The sequence below is a fragment of the Cherax quadricarinatus genome, chromosome 7, assembly GCF_038502225.1.
Source record: "Cherax quadricarinatus isolate ZL_2023a chromosome 7, ASM3850222v1, whole genome shotgun sequence".
Classification (NCBI taxonomy): Eukaryota; Metazoa; Arthropoda; class Malacostraca; order Decapoda; family Parastacidae; genus Cherax; species Cherax quadricarinatus.
Window position 1 is genome coordinate 7,794,581 of NC_091298.1, and position 16,170 is coordinate 7,810,750.

The following is a 16,170-nucleotide window of genomic DNA, read 5'->3' on the forward strand; positions in this document are numbered from 1 at the left end:
CTTCCTTAACCTATTGAACCACGAGCAATCATAAAACACACGAAAACATCGTAGAATACTGTACTAGTGCCAGCCCTTTGGTAAAGAAGGTAAGAAAGGCTACAGAATTCAAGAAAGAACTTGTAGCAAAGTACCAAACTGGAAGAGGAAGAGAGAGGGGAGAAAGTGCCTTCTTCAGTGATTCAGTGATTCTAAATATGTATGATACTAAAGCAGCAGATGTCGATAAAGAATAAAGTGTAGCATTAACAGTGTAGCAAGTAAGTTAAGTGATTAATCGATAGAAAAAGGGCAGCACGAACCTAACTCCTCTAATGTTGCTGGAAGTATATAGGGCCACTTGACAACACTGCCGCCTCTTGCTGCCGCCATCACCACCACTATGTAAGGCTTATCTTTCAGTGGCCCTTATACACTCAACAAACACCACCATAACACTCGTCACATACTTAATGACATTCTATTTTACTCATTCTAAAGTATATATCATGTTTCTAAGTTATTAATATTGTTTATCATGTCATACTAGATGAATTGTACTAGATAAATAAGCCGTAGAGTTGATATTAGTGTCATATTGAAGGATTATCTTGTTCTCTCTCCAAACAAACTCTGCCACTGCCACAATTCCTAACATACATAATGACATATTTTAAATATGATTGGGTGGCTAGGCATTCGCGAATGTTTGAAGCCCGCGAAAGTGGAGGGAGACCTGTACTGTGTATGTATTTGACATTTTATTGTTTTTTAATGCTTAGTTCTACTGTTAGCTTAATATATGTTAGTGTAAACTTGTTGTCTAGCATTTGTATGCATTTATAAGTGGAAAAAATGGCATTCTGCTTTCCAGCAATGTCCACTTTCTGGCAGTAGCCTGGAACCTAACCTGCCGTGTAAGTGGGGCCCTACTGTACATTCCAATGACATGCTTTCTTTCCACAGATGCAACTCATAAAATGAGTACTCAAAGTTAGAAATCAAAGCGAGACTTTAAAGCCTTTATTAAGATAATCTTTAGTTTTGTATTCTTGAAGGACTTTACGAAAAGTTGTGGATTTTCATGCTGTATAACTGGCAATACATCTAATACATCAATTTCCAGGTACGCAATCTAAATATAGTCCTATCAAACGACTAAATCCACATGCCTTGATTATATATCTTTGGGGTGCCTGGGCACTGCCAAAAAACTAACAACTGAAAATGTACGCGAAGTGCTCTTCAGCAAAAATACTGCATAAAAGAATAACACAGATTACAAACCACATAACTTCGGAGGTTCAACTGTATATTCCAACGGTTTAAGGCATTTGCAACTACACCAATGTCTTACCAGCATCAACTTACCAGCTGCTCTAAGCTACATCAATCACCAGCTAAGAGTTATATCAGCTTGGGGAAATAGATGGCAAGTAACATTTGCACCTGAGAAAATGCAAATGATGATCATCTCTAGGCACCATGATGGTAATGCTGGTGCAGTAGTAAGGATGAATGGGAGGGTGTTGGCACCTGGAGAAGAAGTTAATATCCTTGGGGTGAAATTTGACTCCAAACTAACCATGAAGAACCATGTTATAAATCTAGCAAACAAGGCAGCCAGGAAGCTTGCAGCACTTCGCCGTATCTCACATCTGCTTGACAGTAGGGGTTGCAAGATTCTGTACGAGGCACAAGTACACTCACACCTTGAGTATGCCCCACTTTCTTGGTTTGCCTGCCCCGCCCTCTCATCTGCGACTGCTTGACAGAGTGGAGAACAGAGCAAGACATCTCATCTCTCGCCTGGACCCATCCTGGATAGATCTGTCATTTCAGCAGAGCCTTCAACACAGGAGGGATGTGGGTGGCCTTACTGTTATGTACAAGGCCAATATTGTCAAAGTACCACACTTGGATCCACTTCGAGGACAGAGTGAAACAAGGTTTTATGCCACAAGACGGGCAGAAAGCAGCAACTTCGCTCTGGCTGTACCCTTCTCCAGAACATCACTCCATCTGAGATCATATACCCAGGATGACTCTAGTACGGAACACATTCGTAATGATGTCAACGAGAGAAAGTCAGTTGATCAAATGAAAATGCTGGCCCACAGATGGCTCCAACTTCATCCTGTTCCCTACTAGTGTCTCATAACAATAAAAATGCTTTCAAATGAGCTGATGTAGGTAACAGCTCTTAGCTTGCCAATAAAGTTAGGAATCCTTAACCTGTAAATAGCTTGTCAATAAAGCTAGGGATCCTTAACCTTGTCAAACCCTGTGTAAAAAAAAAAAAAAAAAAAAAAAAAAAAAAAAAAAAAAGTCACTTTACATGTCTCGAAGTAATGCTCTTCCTCTTAATACTAATCCATGACTTTTCTGGAACATATGTTGCTGAGATAAGACATCCAGAAAACACCAAATTGAGGACAAAGTGAAACATACTCTCACTGGCTTGCCAAACAATAGCTTTGTAGCAAGCATTACAGAAGAGTGGCAAACGGCAAACCTGCTTCCCTGGTGCATGGTGTTACAAGAACTTGCTAAGTGGGAGATGGTCTAGATAAGCAAAACTGTTCCCGAATGTATCATTAGTCAAGAAAAAGTAAGCAAAAGTAAGTTAACACTAATTAACTTGTACAGCATCTCTAACCAATCTTCCAAGAGTATCCTCACTTCAAATCATTGAGTTATCATTTAGGATCTCATTTATCCCAAATATTTTATTTCAAAATAATTTATAGCAGCTTTGCACAATTTTGTCAAACAACCACTTTAGCCAGATACTTTTTCCCTTCTTTCCTATGCTGTGTTTTTCATAAAAAAAAATAAAAAAATACATAAAATTTTAAACTTGCTATCTCTTGCAAATGTTAGCAACAACTGCCACAATGTACAGTACTAAAATTAATATTTATTTTTATTATCACACTGGCCGATTCCCACCAAGGCAGGGTGGCCCGAAAAAGAAAAACTTTCACCATCATTCACTCCATCACTGTCTTGCCAGAAGGGTGCTTTACAAGACAGTGATGGAGTGAATGATGGTGAAAGTTTTTCTTTTTCGGGCCACCCTGCCTTGGTGGGAATCGGCCAGTGTGATAATAAATAAAAAAAATAAATAAATAAGTAGACATGATACAATTAAATACATTGTTCCTATTGCAATAGTAAAGTTGATACACTGAGCAATTGACTACATGTAATATGACAATAGATCATAGGTAACACAATATATTACAAAGCAATATGCTGTATAGAGCAAAATCCATATTACCAGGAATCACAAAGTAATTTTTCCCTAAAAGATCACCATTCAACTCTGATTATTATGACTGGAGTAAAGCATATTTCTCTCCTGAAAGATGCACATTTTTTACACTGACCTTTAGTGTAGAGTTTCAGAATTGATACAGATTTACTGACCTCATTATGAACATCAAAGACTCCCTCTTGTATCTTTTCATAAATTTCCCGAGCAGTATTAATGAATGCCTCTTCAACATTTGCCGCTGTTTTGGCAGAAGTTTCCATAAAAACTAAGCCATGCTCCCTAGCAAAAGCTTCACCTTCCTCTCGTTTTACTTCTCGCCTGGAGTCCAAGTCACTGCCAACAAGAAGAAAAAATTAAGCAATTTTAATGAGTACAGGTATTTTAATAGAACAAGAGATTTAATATTATATTAACACTAAAATGGCATACTAAAATACAATAACACAACAAAAAAAAATCTTACAAATACAATCAATTCAATAATGAGGTGGTTTGGTCATTTAGAGGGAATGGATCAAAGTAGAATGACATGGAAAGCATATAAATCTATAGGGGAAGGAAGGCGGGGTAGGGATCGTCCTCAAAAGGGTTGGAGAGAGGGGGTAAAGGAGGTTTTGTGGGCAAGGGGCATGGACTTCCAGCAAGCGTGCGTGAGCATGTTAGATAGGAGTGAATGGAGACGAATGGTACTTGGAACCTGACGATCTGTTGGAGTGTGAGCAGGGTAATGTTTAGTGAAGGGATTCAGGGAAACTGGTTATTTTCATATAGTCGGACTTGAGTCCTGGAAATGGGAAGTACAATGCCTGCACTTTAAAGGAGGGGTTTGGGATATTGGCAGTTTGGAGGGATATGTTGTGTATCTTTATATGTGTATGCTTCTAAACTGTTGTATTCTGAGCACCTCTGCAAAAACAGTGATAATGTGCGAGTGTGGTGAAAGTGTTGAATGATGATGAAAGTATTTTCTTTTTGGGGATTTTCTTTCTTTTTTGGGTCACCCTGCCTCGGTGGGAGGCAGCCGACTTGTTGAAAAAAACAAAAAAAAAAAAATTCAGGAAAACTGGTTATTTTTATATAGCCAGACTTGAGTACTGGAATTGGGAAGTACAATGCCTGCACTTTAAAGGAGGGGTTTGGGATATTGGCAGTTTGGAGGGATATGTTGTACAGTGGAACCTCAAATTTTGAACTAATCCATTCTAGGAGCTACTTCTAAATTCGAAAAGTTTGAAGAGCGAAGCAATATTTCCCACAACAAATAATGAAAATACAATTAATCCATTCCAGAAATCCAAAAATATTCACAAAAAAATACATTTTACAGAGATTATAGTTTTACATACACACAACAAATATAGTGTACAATTATGTATTAATAAATTTAACATATAAAATAACATTTTTACTTACCTTTATTGAAGATTGATGATGGCATCTGGAAGATAGGGAGGAGGAGAGAGGGAGTTGGCATTAGTGTTTGGAAGGGGAATCCCTCTCCATAAGGACTTTAGGTATCGAAGCCCTCTCTGAGGTTACTTCCCTTCTCTGTCTTTTAATGTCACTAGAACCAGCTTGAGAGTCACTGGTCCCGTCTCTCAAAGTAACTGTCCACAGTCCTCTGTTTCTGGTGCCTCTTAAGATTTCCCTAAAATGGGACATGGTTCTGTCATTGAACTTGTTACAAAGATGGCTTGTTCTAGCCTGCTCAGGGTGGTACTTCTTCACAAACATTTGGACATCATTCCACTTGGCGCAAATCTCCTTAATTTTTGAATCGGCATGCAACTTCCTTGCCTTTTCACAAATAATCATCTCTGAAACACTATCACCTGCCATCTCTTTATCCTTGATCCACACCAGCAACAACATCTCAACCTGATCGATTATTTGTGGTCTTTTTTTTTTTTTTTTGGTTAGCATATTAACACCTTTCTCCATGGAGAAGTGGAACAGAATTCTTCCTCTGTAAGCCATGCATGTCGTAAGAGGTGACTAAAATGCTGGGAGCAAGGGGCTAGTAACCCCTTCTCCTGTATAAATTACTAAATTTAAAAAGAAACTTTCGTTTTTCTTTTTGGGCCACCCTGCCTTGGTGGGATACGGCTGGCGTGTTGAAAAAAAGAAAGATTAACACCTTTCACAACATCAGCTTCCTTGATTTGTTCTTTCTTTGCCAGGATAGAAGCGATGGTCGACTTGTTTTTTCCATACATCCTGGCAAGCTCAAGTTTCACATCACTCTCATACTTCTGTATTATTTCCTTCTTCACATCTATGGTGTTTCTCACTTTCTTTACCACAAGGGTACCACTACCAAGTTTCTTTGGGTCCATGGTAGCTTATTTCACAGTCCCACAAGCACTAAACACAATGAATTAATCATAAAATGCTTGAATGAAACCCCAGGTTAGTGTTCACTCAAGCATGAACAAAACCAGACTGGCTCACGGCGCCTGCGTGGGGACGCGAACAGAGCGGGCTGGTGGACAGGTTCGGTACCCAGCGGTTCGAAAAAAGGGGCGAGTTTAATAATGGGGACAAAGTTGGTTCGAAAAAAGCAGCCTATTTTCGAAGAGTTTGATAAGCGATACATTCGAAATTTGAGGTTCCACTATGTCTTTATACGAATATGCTTCTAAATTGTTGTGTTCTGGGTACCTCTGCAAAAACAGTGATTATGTATGAGTGAGGTGAAAATGTTGAATGATGATGAAAGTATTTTCTTTCTGGGGATTTTCTTTCTTTTTTGGGTCATCCTGCCTCAGTGGGAGACGGCCAACTTATGTAAAAAAAAAAAAAAAATTCTAAATGAATCTGTAGGCATTCCAGATGCTGTAGCAACCTTCCCTCTTTTCGTTAACCCTTTCACTGTCCAGACCCTTGATCTGAGAATTGCTCTCAGTGTCCAAGAATTTAAAAAAACACCTTATGAAATGATAAGAGAATCTTTTTCTGAAGGTAATAAAACAAAATTTGATGGAAAACTGAAGAAATTACACTACTGTGAATTTTGCTGCCCACTTTGACTCCTACTTTAGGTCAATTACATTGCTCCAGTCGACCAAATTCTTAGCTATTTCACTAGTATTCCTTCATTTTATCAACTGAGCACAAGAAACCACCCAAACAACTATTTCAACTACCCAATAAAGTCATCAGAAATTGATAATTTGGCCAATTTCACACAAATTTCAATACAGCCTCTCCTCACTTAGCGATGTACAGGAAGGCGCCGCTTTACGGCGTTTCACTTTACGGCGTTCCGCTAATACGGTCATTTCAAATTATGACCAAAACTCGCTATACGGCTCCCCCCACCTGACTTTCTAATACAGTCACCGTGCCCCACCTTGTTTGTTTACATTCTTCGTGAGCTCAGTAAGCACTAAGTCTCTCCATTTTGTCTGGAAACTCCAAAATTTCAAATGTTTTTAAAAGTTATTTCATATTTTATATATACTCTGATAATTATACTTGTGTATACCTGTACTTAAATAAACTTACATACTGTGCTGGCATGCAGGTACACATTAAAATCAGTAAGAGTGTCTTATGTCTCCAGACGTCATATTAGTAATGATGATAATAATCATCGTCTCATTTAAATGTCGTATATTACGTTAAATACACATTTTCATTAATCCATCTATGATATTTTTTCAAAATTATATAATAAACGCGATACATAACATAAAAAGATGATAAATACACCCCACAATAGAATAAATAAACATAAATATGAGATGTGGTAGCAGACGACTTGCACAAGTGACGCCATATTAGAAATGCTAATAATAATAATAATAATAATCACCGAGTCTTATTAAATGTTGTATATTACGTTAATATACACATTTTCATTAATCCATCCATGACATTTTTTCAAAATTATATAATAAACACGATACATAACATAAAAAGATGATAAATACACCCTACAATAGAATAAATAAACATAAATATGAGATGTTGTAGCCAGATAACTTGTACAAGTGATGCCAAGAATAACATTTTCTCTAATCTAACATAAGAGAATATGTGTTACTGGGGGTAACTGTAGAAAATTATTCCTTTCGTATGTATGTAAGTAAGTTTATTCAGGTATACACAAATACAGTTACATAGATTATCATACATAACAACATGTGTGTAGAGAACCTAGGATAACCCAAAAAAGTCATACATAACATGTGTGTAGAGAACCTAGGATAACCCAAAAAAGTCAGTGACTTATTTCCATTGCCTTCACTCAGAGCATCATTTCTTCTTAAAATGATGTTACATGAGAATGGGAGTGTTCTTCTTTATTTATTCTACCGTATCAATGTAGAGACAACCTGTACACAATGTAACTTGTACACAAACCAGACGCGTACACTTCGTTTACAAAACTTACCTTCGCCTGGTTTGTTTACATAACTCTGCGCCTGTCCTCTCTCATACACTCATTCTTTCTCTCTCTCATTTATTCGTTTTATCTCATTTACTTACTCCTGACCCTACATTAAGACTACAAATATTTTAAGGTAAGTAATGAGTGAACTGTATATACATTTTATCGCTCTGGGATGCTTAAATATCATGGAATATATGTGTGGGTGGGTTGGCCTGGTATGGTAGCCTGGCTGACTACCATACATACCACACTTGATTTCTTACAATAAATACTACTTGTCTCACCCTAGATTAAGACTATAAATATTTTAAGGTAAGTAATGAGTGCACTATGTGTGTATTGTACTTTTTATTGTTTTTTGATGCCTGGTTCTATTGCTAACTTAATATATGTTAGTGCAAACTTGTTATCTAGTGTTAGTATGCATTTGTAAGTGGAAAAAAAGGGTGTTCCACTTTACGGCGGTTTCCGCTTTACGGCAGTAGCCTGGAACCTAACCATCCGTATAAGTGGGGCCTTCCTGTACTTGTTTACCGATGACTCGGACTTATGAAGGGCTCTCTTGAGCACTATGCATACCTAAATAATGAATATTAGAGCTGATTTCTTCTATTCTGTTTATAACAATATACACTGCACTATCGTAGAAACATTTAAAAATATACCAGAAATGTTATAAATGGTGCAAAGGTGACATTAAAACAACATCAAAGATGGTCGACACAAACTCACTACCATTATAGTATGCTCCTCACTCAGCGACGAATTCATTTACCAAAGTGGTCTTAGGAACGGAACTTCGTCGTCAAGTGAGGAAAAGTTGTATACCCCAATTTCAAAATAAGATCCAGAATAAACAATGCAGGTATTCTTGGCACTAAAATAACATTTCTTCTGTTCATTAGTTACATTTCCAGGCTTTACACATGAACTCCATTTTGATTTTTTTTATTCACACCAAGAAATAGAAGACATTGTTATGCAATATTGTAATAATTGTATAAATAATATCAGTGCATTCATGTATGCATATTAGACCCACCAGTTGAAGTGTATTGGACACGTGATGTGATATGTTTACTCCTGAACATCGGCAAAAATCAAACATTTCTGCTACTTTGAGCTCAATTTCAAGCTATTTTCAGTCCTAAAGCTAATGAAAATCATCTCTATTTTTGTAATATATCTTCCATTCTATCAAATAAAACCAAGAAACCATTAATACAACCATAAAAAATGTACAAAAATGCACCACAAAGTCACTGTTTTAAACCAAAAACACAGTCGCAGCTTTTTTTTTTTTCTTTTTTTTTTTTAACAAGTCGGCCGTCTCCCACCGAGGCAGGGTGACCCAAAAAAGAAAGAAAATCCCCAAAAAGAAAATACTTTCATCATCATTCAACACTTTCACCACACTCACACATTATCACTGCTTTTGCAGAGGTGCTCAGAATACAACAGTTTAGAAGCATATACGTATAAAGATACACAACATATCCCTCCAAACTGCCAATATCCCAAACCTCTCCTTTAAAGTGCAGGCATTGTACTTCCCATTTCCAGGACTCAAGTCCGACTATATGAACATAACCGGTTTCCCTGAATCCCTTCACTAAATATTACCCTGCTCACACTCCAACAGATCGTCAGGTCCCAAGTATCATTCGCCTCCATTCACTCCTATCTAACACGCTCATGCACGCTTGCTGGAAGTCCAGTCGCAGCTATTTTCTCATATTGCAATACGTGCTGCAGGATTTTTTTTATATGGTGCACACTTACCAAAGACACGCACACTCATATCTAGGCCCAAATTTACCACTCACAGCTTATCTGAATGAGCTGAGCTCATCATATAGTGCTACAGCAAGGACCCTGGCTTTAAACCCATAGAACAACGTAACGGACCTTGTATTCTCTACGTTTATTACAGGTTCTTTATGGTATTACTTCTGATATTTAACTACACAGCAGCAAGCAAGCAGCAGCAGCAAGCAGCAAACAGCAAGCAGCAGCAATCATAGTAATAATGATTAAAAATAAAAATGGTAATAAAATAATTTTAACACTCTGAACTGTCGTATCTGGGCACCTCAGCAAAGACAGTGATTATGTGTGAATGACGGTAAAAGTGTTGGCCATCTCCCACCCTGCCTTGGTGGGAGACAGCCATGTTGAAAAAAAAAATTAACAATAATAAATAAAGAATAATAAATAATAATTAGCATAAACTCCGTGGGGAAGTGAAGAAGAATTCTTCCTCCGTAAGCCATGCATAAAAAAACAGACTACTGCCTCACCTTTTGTTACCAATGAGCATGATGACCATGTTGGAATTGGAATGCTGCCGGGCATCCTCCAGCCATTGTGTGAGGTGATTAAATGTTTCCCGCCTGGTGATGTCATATACTAAGAGCGCTCCAGCTGCACCTCGGTAATAAGACCGAGTGATAGATCGGAATGCCTCCTGACCAGCCTGTAATTAAAATACTGTATAATGACCAAAATCTTGAATACTAGCCATGTTTAATATGCTTGCCAAACTTTTGTTAAATACAAATGCATTATTTAAAAAAATTATAATTTGCATTCTGAAATAGAATCCAGATTATATTATACATGTAAATGGTTTATAATACCAACAAGCTGACAAGCAAGACACATGCAACTAGGACAATTAGGTACACCTACCATCCGACTTACGACCTGCTCGACTTACGACCACTCGACTTACGACCGTGTTTTTTTTGCCAAATTTCTGGGAAATAAACAACTATTTGTGTTGTACACAGTGTTTATCCTAAACCTTACAGTATAAAATACAGTACTAACAGCATAAAAAGTGAAGTAAAACATGAAATACCAAAATAAAACAATAAAATAAAGTCATTTAAAGGACCCCAATGGAAATAAGTCACTGTGTCTGACTTTTTTGGGTTATCCTAGGTTCTCTACACATATGCTGCTATGTATGATAATTCTATGTAACTGTATTTGTGTATACCTGAATAAACTTACTTACTTACATTACAAAAATGTGATGTTGATATTCAGTAGTAAAGTTCAACTTACGTCCATTTCGACTTACGACCGGTTTCTCGGAACCGAACTCGGTCCTAAGTCGGATGGTAGGTGTATCTCTATCATAAAAGCTTCCCCCTGCACAGCAGGCGTCAGTTAAATATAGAGATAAATTATAATCCTGGAGACAAAGTGTAGTAGTAGTCTCAGGTAAGCAGGCCCTCAGCCTTGATATATAATCAGTCTCTTAGCATAAAACAGAGGCACGAGGACAGACATAGATGATTGAAGAAGTGAGGTGTAGTAGTTTGGAGATGAGGTCATTGGTGAGCTGGGACCTCTAGTGGAAGTAGGTCATGATCAACAACTGTTAGCAATGGTTGCTGAAGACATCCCCTTACCAAGAAGCCATGGTCTTGCTGTGTCTGTATTATAAATGCTTTACATACCAACAAACTAAAGAACAAGACATGTGCAACACTTGGGTATCTATTGACAAAGTGTTTTGTCAAGTTTCCTTACATTTTGTTATTATGTCAAGCTGCCTTCCCCATTTTTCATTAATACCATGTATATTTTTCTCTGGCCTTATTATTTGCATTTATCTTTGGTATACTGGATGTTCATTTGGTGTAGCAAGTTAATGTTTGTTTGGTACAGTTTGGTAAGGCAATGTTTTTTTTTTTTTTTTTTTTTTTCAACAAGTCGGCCGTCTCCCACCGAGGCAGGGTGACCCAAAAAAGAAAGAAAATCCCCAAAAAGAAAATACTTTCATCATCATTCAACACTTTCACCACACTCGCACATTATCACTGTTTTTGCAGAGGTGCTCAGAATACAACAGTTTAGAAGCATACACATATAAAGATACACAACATATCCCTCCAAATTGCCAATATCCCAAAACCCCTCCTTTAAAGTGCAGGCACTGTACTTCCCATTTCCAGGACTCAAGTCCGACTATATGAAAATAACCGGTTTCCCTGAATCCCTTCACTAAATATTACCATGCTCACACTCCAACAGATCGTCAGGTCCCAAGTACCATTCGTTTCCATTCACTCCTATCTAACACGCTCACGCACGCTTGCTGGAAGTCCAAGCCCCTCACCCACAAAACCTCCTTTACCCCCTCTCTCCAACCCTTTCGAGGACGATCCCTACCCCGCCTTCCTTCCCCTATAGATTTATATGCTTTCCATGTCATTCTACTTTGATCCATTCTCTCTAAATGACCAAACCACCTCAACAACCCCTCTTCTGCCCTCTGACTAATACTTTTATTAACTCCACACCTTTTCCTAATTTCCACACTCCGAATTTTCTGCATAATATTTACACCACACATTGCCCTTAAACAGGACATCTCCACTGCCTCCAACCGTCTCCTCGCTGCTGCATTTACCACCTAAGCTTCACACCCATATAAGTGTTGGTACTACTATACTTTCATACATTCCCTTCTTTGCCTCCATAGATAACATTTTTTGACTCCACATATACCTCAATGCACCACTCACCTTTTTTCCCTCATCAATTCTATGATTAACCTCATCCTTCATAAATCCATCCACCGACACGTCAACTCCCAAGTATCTGAAAACATTCACTTCTTCCATACTACTACTCCCCAATTTGATATCCAATTTTTCTTTATATAAATCATTTGACACACTCATCACCTTACTCTTTTCTATGTTCACTTTCAACTTTCTACCTCTACACACATTCCCAAACTCATCCACTAACCTTTGCAATTTTTCTTTAGAATCTCCCATAAGCACAGTATCATCAGCAAAAAGTAACTGTCAATTCCCATTTTGAATTTGATTCCCCAAAATTTAATCCCACCCCTCTCCCGAATACCCTAGCATTTACTTCCTTTACAACCCCATCTATAAATATATTAAACAACCATGGTGACATTACACATCCCTGTCTAAGACCTACTTTTACTGGGACATAGTCTCCCTCTCTTCTACACACCCTAACCTGAGCCTCACTATCCTCATAAAAACTCTTTACAGCATTTAATAACTTACCACCTATTCCATATACTTGCAACATCTGCCACATTGCTCCTCTATCCACTCTATCATATGCCTCTTCTAAATCCATAAATGCAATAAAAACTTCCCTACCTTTATCTAAATACTGTTCACATATATGCTTCAATGTAAACACTTGATCTACACATCCCCTACCCACTCTGAAACCTCCTTGCTCATCCGCAATCCTACATTCTGTCTTACCTCTAATTCTTTCAATTATAACCCTACCGTACACTTTTCCTGGTATACTCAGTAAACTTATTCCTCTATAATTTTTACAGTCTCTTTTGTCCCCTTTCCCTTTATATAAAGGGACTATACATGCTCTCCGCCAATCCCTAGGTACCTTCCCCTCTTTCATACATTTATTAAACAAAAGTACCAACCACTCCAACACTATATCCCCCCCTGCTTTTAACATTTCTGTCATGATCCCATCAGTTCCAGCTGCTTTACCCCCTTTCATTTTACGTAATGCCTCACGTACCTCCCCCACACTTACATTCTGCTCTTCTTCACTCCTAAAAGATGGTATACCTCCCTGACCAGTGCATGAAATTACTGCCTCTGTTTCTTCCTTAACATTTAAAAGTTATTCAAAATATTCTCGCCATCTACCTAATACCTCCATCTCCCCAACTACTAACTCCCCTACTCTGTTTTTAACTGACAAATCCATACTTTCCCTAGGCTTTCTTAACTTGTTTAACTCACTCCAAAATTTTTTCTTATTTTCATTAAAATTTCTTGACAGTGCCTCTCCCACTCTATCATCTGCTCTCCTTTTGCACTCTCTCACCACTCTCTTTACCTTTCTTTTACTCTCTATATACTCTGCTCTTCTTATAACACTTCTGTTTTGTAAAAACCTCTCATAAGCTACCTTTTTCTCTTTTATCACACCCTTTACTTCATCATTAGACCAATCACTCCTCTTTCCTCCTGCCCCCACCCTCCTATAACCACAAACTTCTGCCCCACATTCTAATACTGCATTTTTAAAACTATTCCAACCCTCTTCAACCCACCCCCCACTACTCATCTTTGCACTAGCCCACCTTTCTGCCAATAGTCGCTTATATCTCACCCGAACTTCCTCCTTCCTTAGTTTATACACTTTCACCTCCCTCTTACTTGTTGTTGCCACCTTCCTCTTTTCCCATCTACCTCTTACTCTAACTGCAGCTACAACTAAATAATGATCCGATACATCAGTTGCCCCTCTATAAATAATACTATAAATAATATTAATAAATAATAATAATACTATAAATAATACTATAATACTATCACACTACATTTAGTGCTCAATGGTTCGAGATATTTAAGAAGCATAATTGACTTCATCAGGAGCAAGGGGCTAGTAACCTCTTCTCCTGTATATATTACTAAATGTAAAAGGAGAAACTTCTGTTTTTCCTTTTGCGCGACCCCGCCTCTGTGGGATACGGCCGGTGTGTTGAAAGAAAGAAAGAACTGACTTCTTAAAGTATTCTGGTGAGTGCATCAACTGATCAAATAGCCACCTAGGCTATATGTAACAGCATCCAAATAAGTGTCACTAGATTATATCACAACAAGCATAGGTTTGTACTTGAAATTACCTTCACTGCATTTATGCACAGAAGTTAAGGTAGTCCTTGAGGATAGGTGCAAATTGTTCTTGCTTGTTAATATAAGTTCTTGACAGCATATGCTCCCAACATAACCCTGTTTCTTCTGTATTAAACACTTGCTTGGGATTGTAACCATTCTTAGAAATAGCTTCCATAAAGTCAGCAGTGACAGCTTCCTGTAGCTATGGGATCAACCAAAGTAACTCTCACTACTACACTAAAATATGATGCCAACTGCAGGTTTACAATTTGCGATACTTGTTGCATAAACTAATTTCTCTTATTAAAAAATTGTTGCTTCGCTTACACCAACAGCATGGGCAGCTTCCATCCCACCACGTGCCGAGAGTACCAAAATTTCACGAGTTGTCAAATTTTCACACTGTAATTTTTACCCTGTAACACTACATTTGGTATTTTGTTATTCTTGAGCACCTGTTTGTCCAAGAAATTCACCAGCACTTGTGCACCAAGCTATAAATGAAACAACACTGATGAAGAACAAATCCTAAACTTTATATTCAAAAGTGACAATATAATCATCAGGATCATAAGCTCTAGAAGAGAGACATACTTTCAACCGAGACTCAAAATGAAGATTCCTGAGACTGGAAACCTTGTTAACAATCTATAAGCTTCATAAGAAAAGGCTCTTCTGAAAATGATTTCTCCAACAGCATAAAGCTCAATCAATCAAAAAGAGGTCCATGGCAATTTGCAGTAACAATCGTGAATCCAACATAAAAGGTACAAGCATATCAGCAAGATACTTTGGTTCATTAACCCTTTGAGGGTCGACAGGCCCTCTCCGAAACTCGTTCTCAGGGTCGGCCAAATTTAAAAAAAAAAAAAAATTATTTTTTCTTATGAAAAAATAGAGTATTTTTTTCTAAACATTATAGGCTAAACAAAAAAATTTTAGCGTCAATACTTACCGAGATATGGAGGTGTGAAATTTGCCAAAATTGAACAACATATGGTAACATCGCCGACTGCCATCACCCGGTATTTTTCTATTTACTTTTTTATGTACTATTTTCAATTTTTTTTCAATTTTTCTTTTTCTGAGTAACTTTTATGGCCTCTGAGGCCAACATGATCAGTATTTTGTAAGTTATTTCTTTTTCAATACTACACAATAAGGGCGTAAACACTGTTGTCATTATTTTGTTTACAGAAAATATTTACACAAACAAACAATATGAAATGTTGTTTATTACTATTTTTCTATATTTTATATACACATATACAGTCACAGGACATGTTTCTAGAAGTTCTGCAGCCTGTGGAACTCTTTGAAACATGGTGTCATGCACAGTGGAGTTTTGCACTCCTCACACATAAAACGAGTGTCTCTGCGTTGTCGTGGGCGTTTTTTTGTATGTGAACAGACGTAACACCTCTTCTGAGCCTTTTTCTTCAAAGCAGTAGCAGGCAGTTTTACCAGGAAGTGATCACCATGCTTCAGACGAGCAGGTAGTTGTTGATAATTTGGTGGGCGGTCAATTGCAGGTGCATTTCCTTGGTACTTGAATATTATTTGTCTGATGACAGACAAACAGAATTCGCCGTACTGTGGTTTGTTTCTGGTGCTCATCTTATACATATTATAAGCATTGAGCATGGAAATGTCCAGAAGATGGAAAAACAGTTTGATGTACCACTTATAACTCTTGCGAACACAATCAGCAAACCCAATCTGCATGTCACATTTGTCCACTGAACGCATGTTGAAGGTGTAATCAATCACAGCTGCAGGTTTTAGAATGGGTTCATTTCTCTCTCTATGCTGCCTGCCACTGTCTGCCATTTCATTAGGGTGAA

The 16,170-nt window shown here is 37.7% G+C and overlaps 1 protein-coding gene across 2 annotated transcripts in view; it reads right to left on the reverse strand.

Annotated features, from left to right (window-relative positions):
- Rab2 (RAS oncogene family member Rab2) overlaps positions 1–16,170 on the reverse strand; it is a 41,982-nt gene that overhangs the window by 18,058 nt on the left and 7,754 nt on the right. For both annotated transcript variants that reach the window (XM_070082250.1, XM_070082251.1), the window contains 2 exons: positions 9,959–10,134; positions 3,412–3,592 (listed from right to left, as the gene is read on the reverse strand). In XM_070082250.1, the coding sequence (XP_069938351.1) occupies positions 3,412–3,592; positions 9,959–10,134 (357 nt within the window). The remainder of the gene's footprint in view (positions 1–3,411; positions 3,593–9,958; positions 10,135–16,170) is intronic.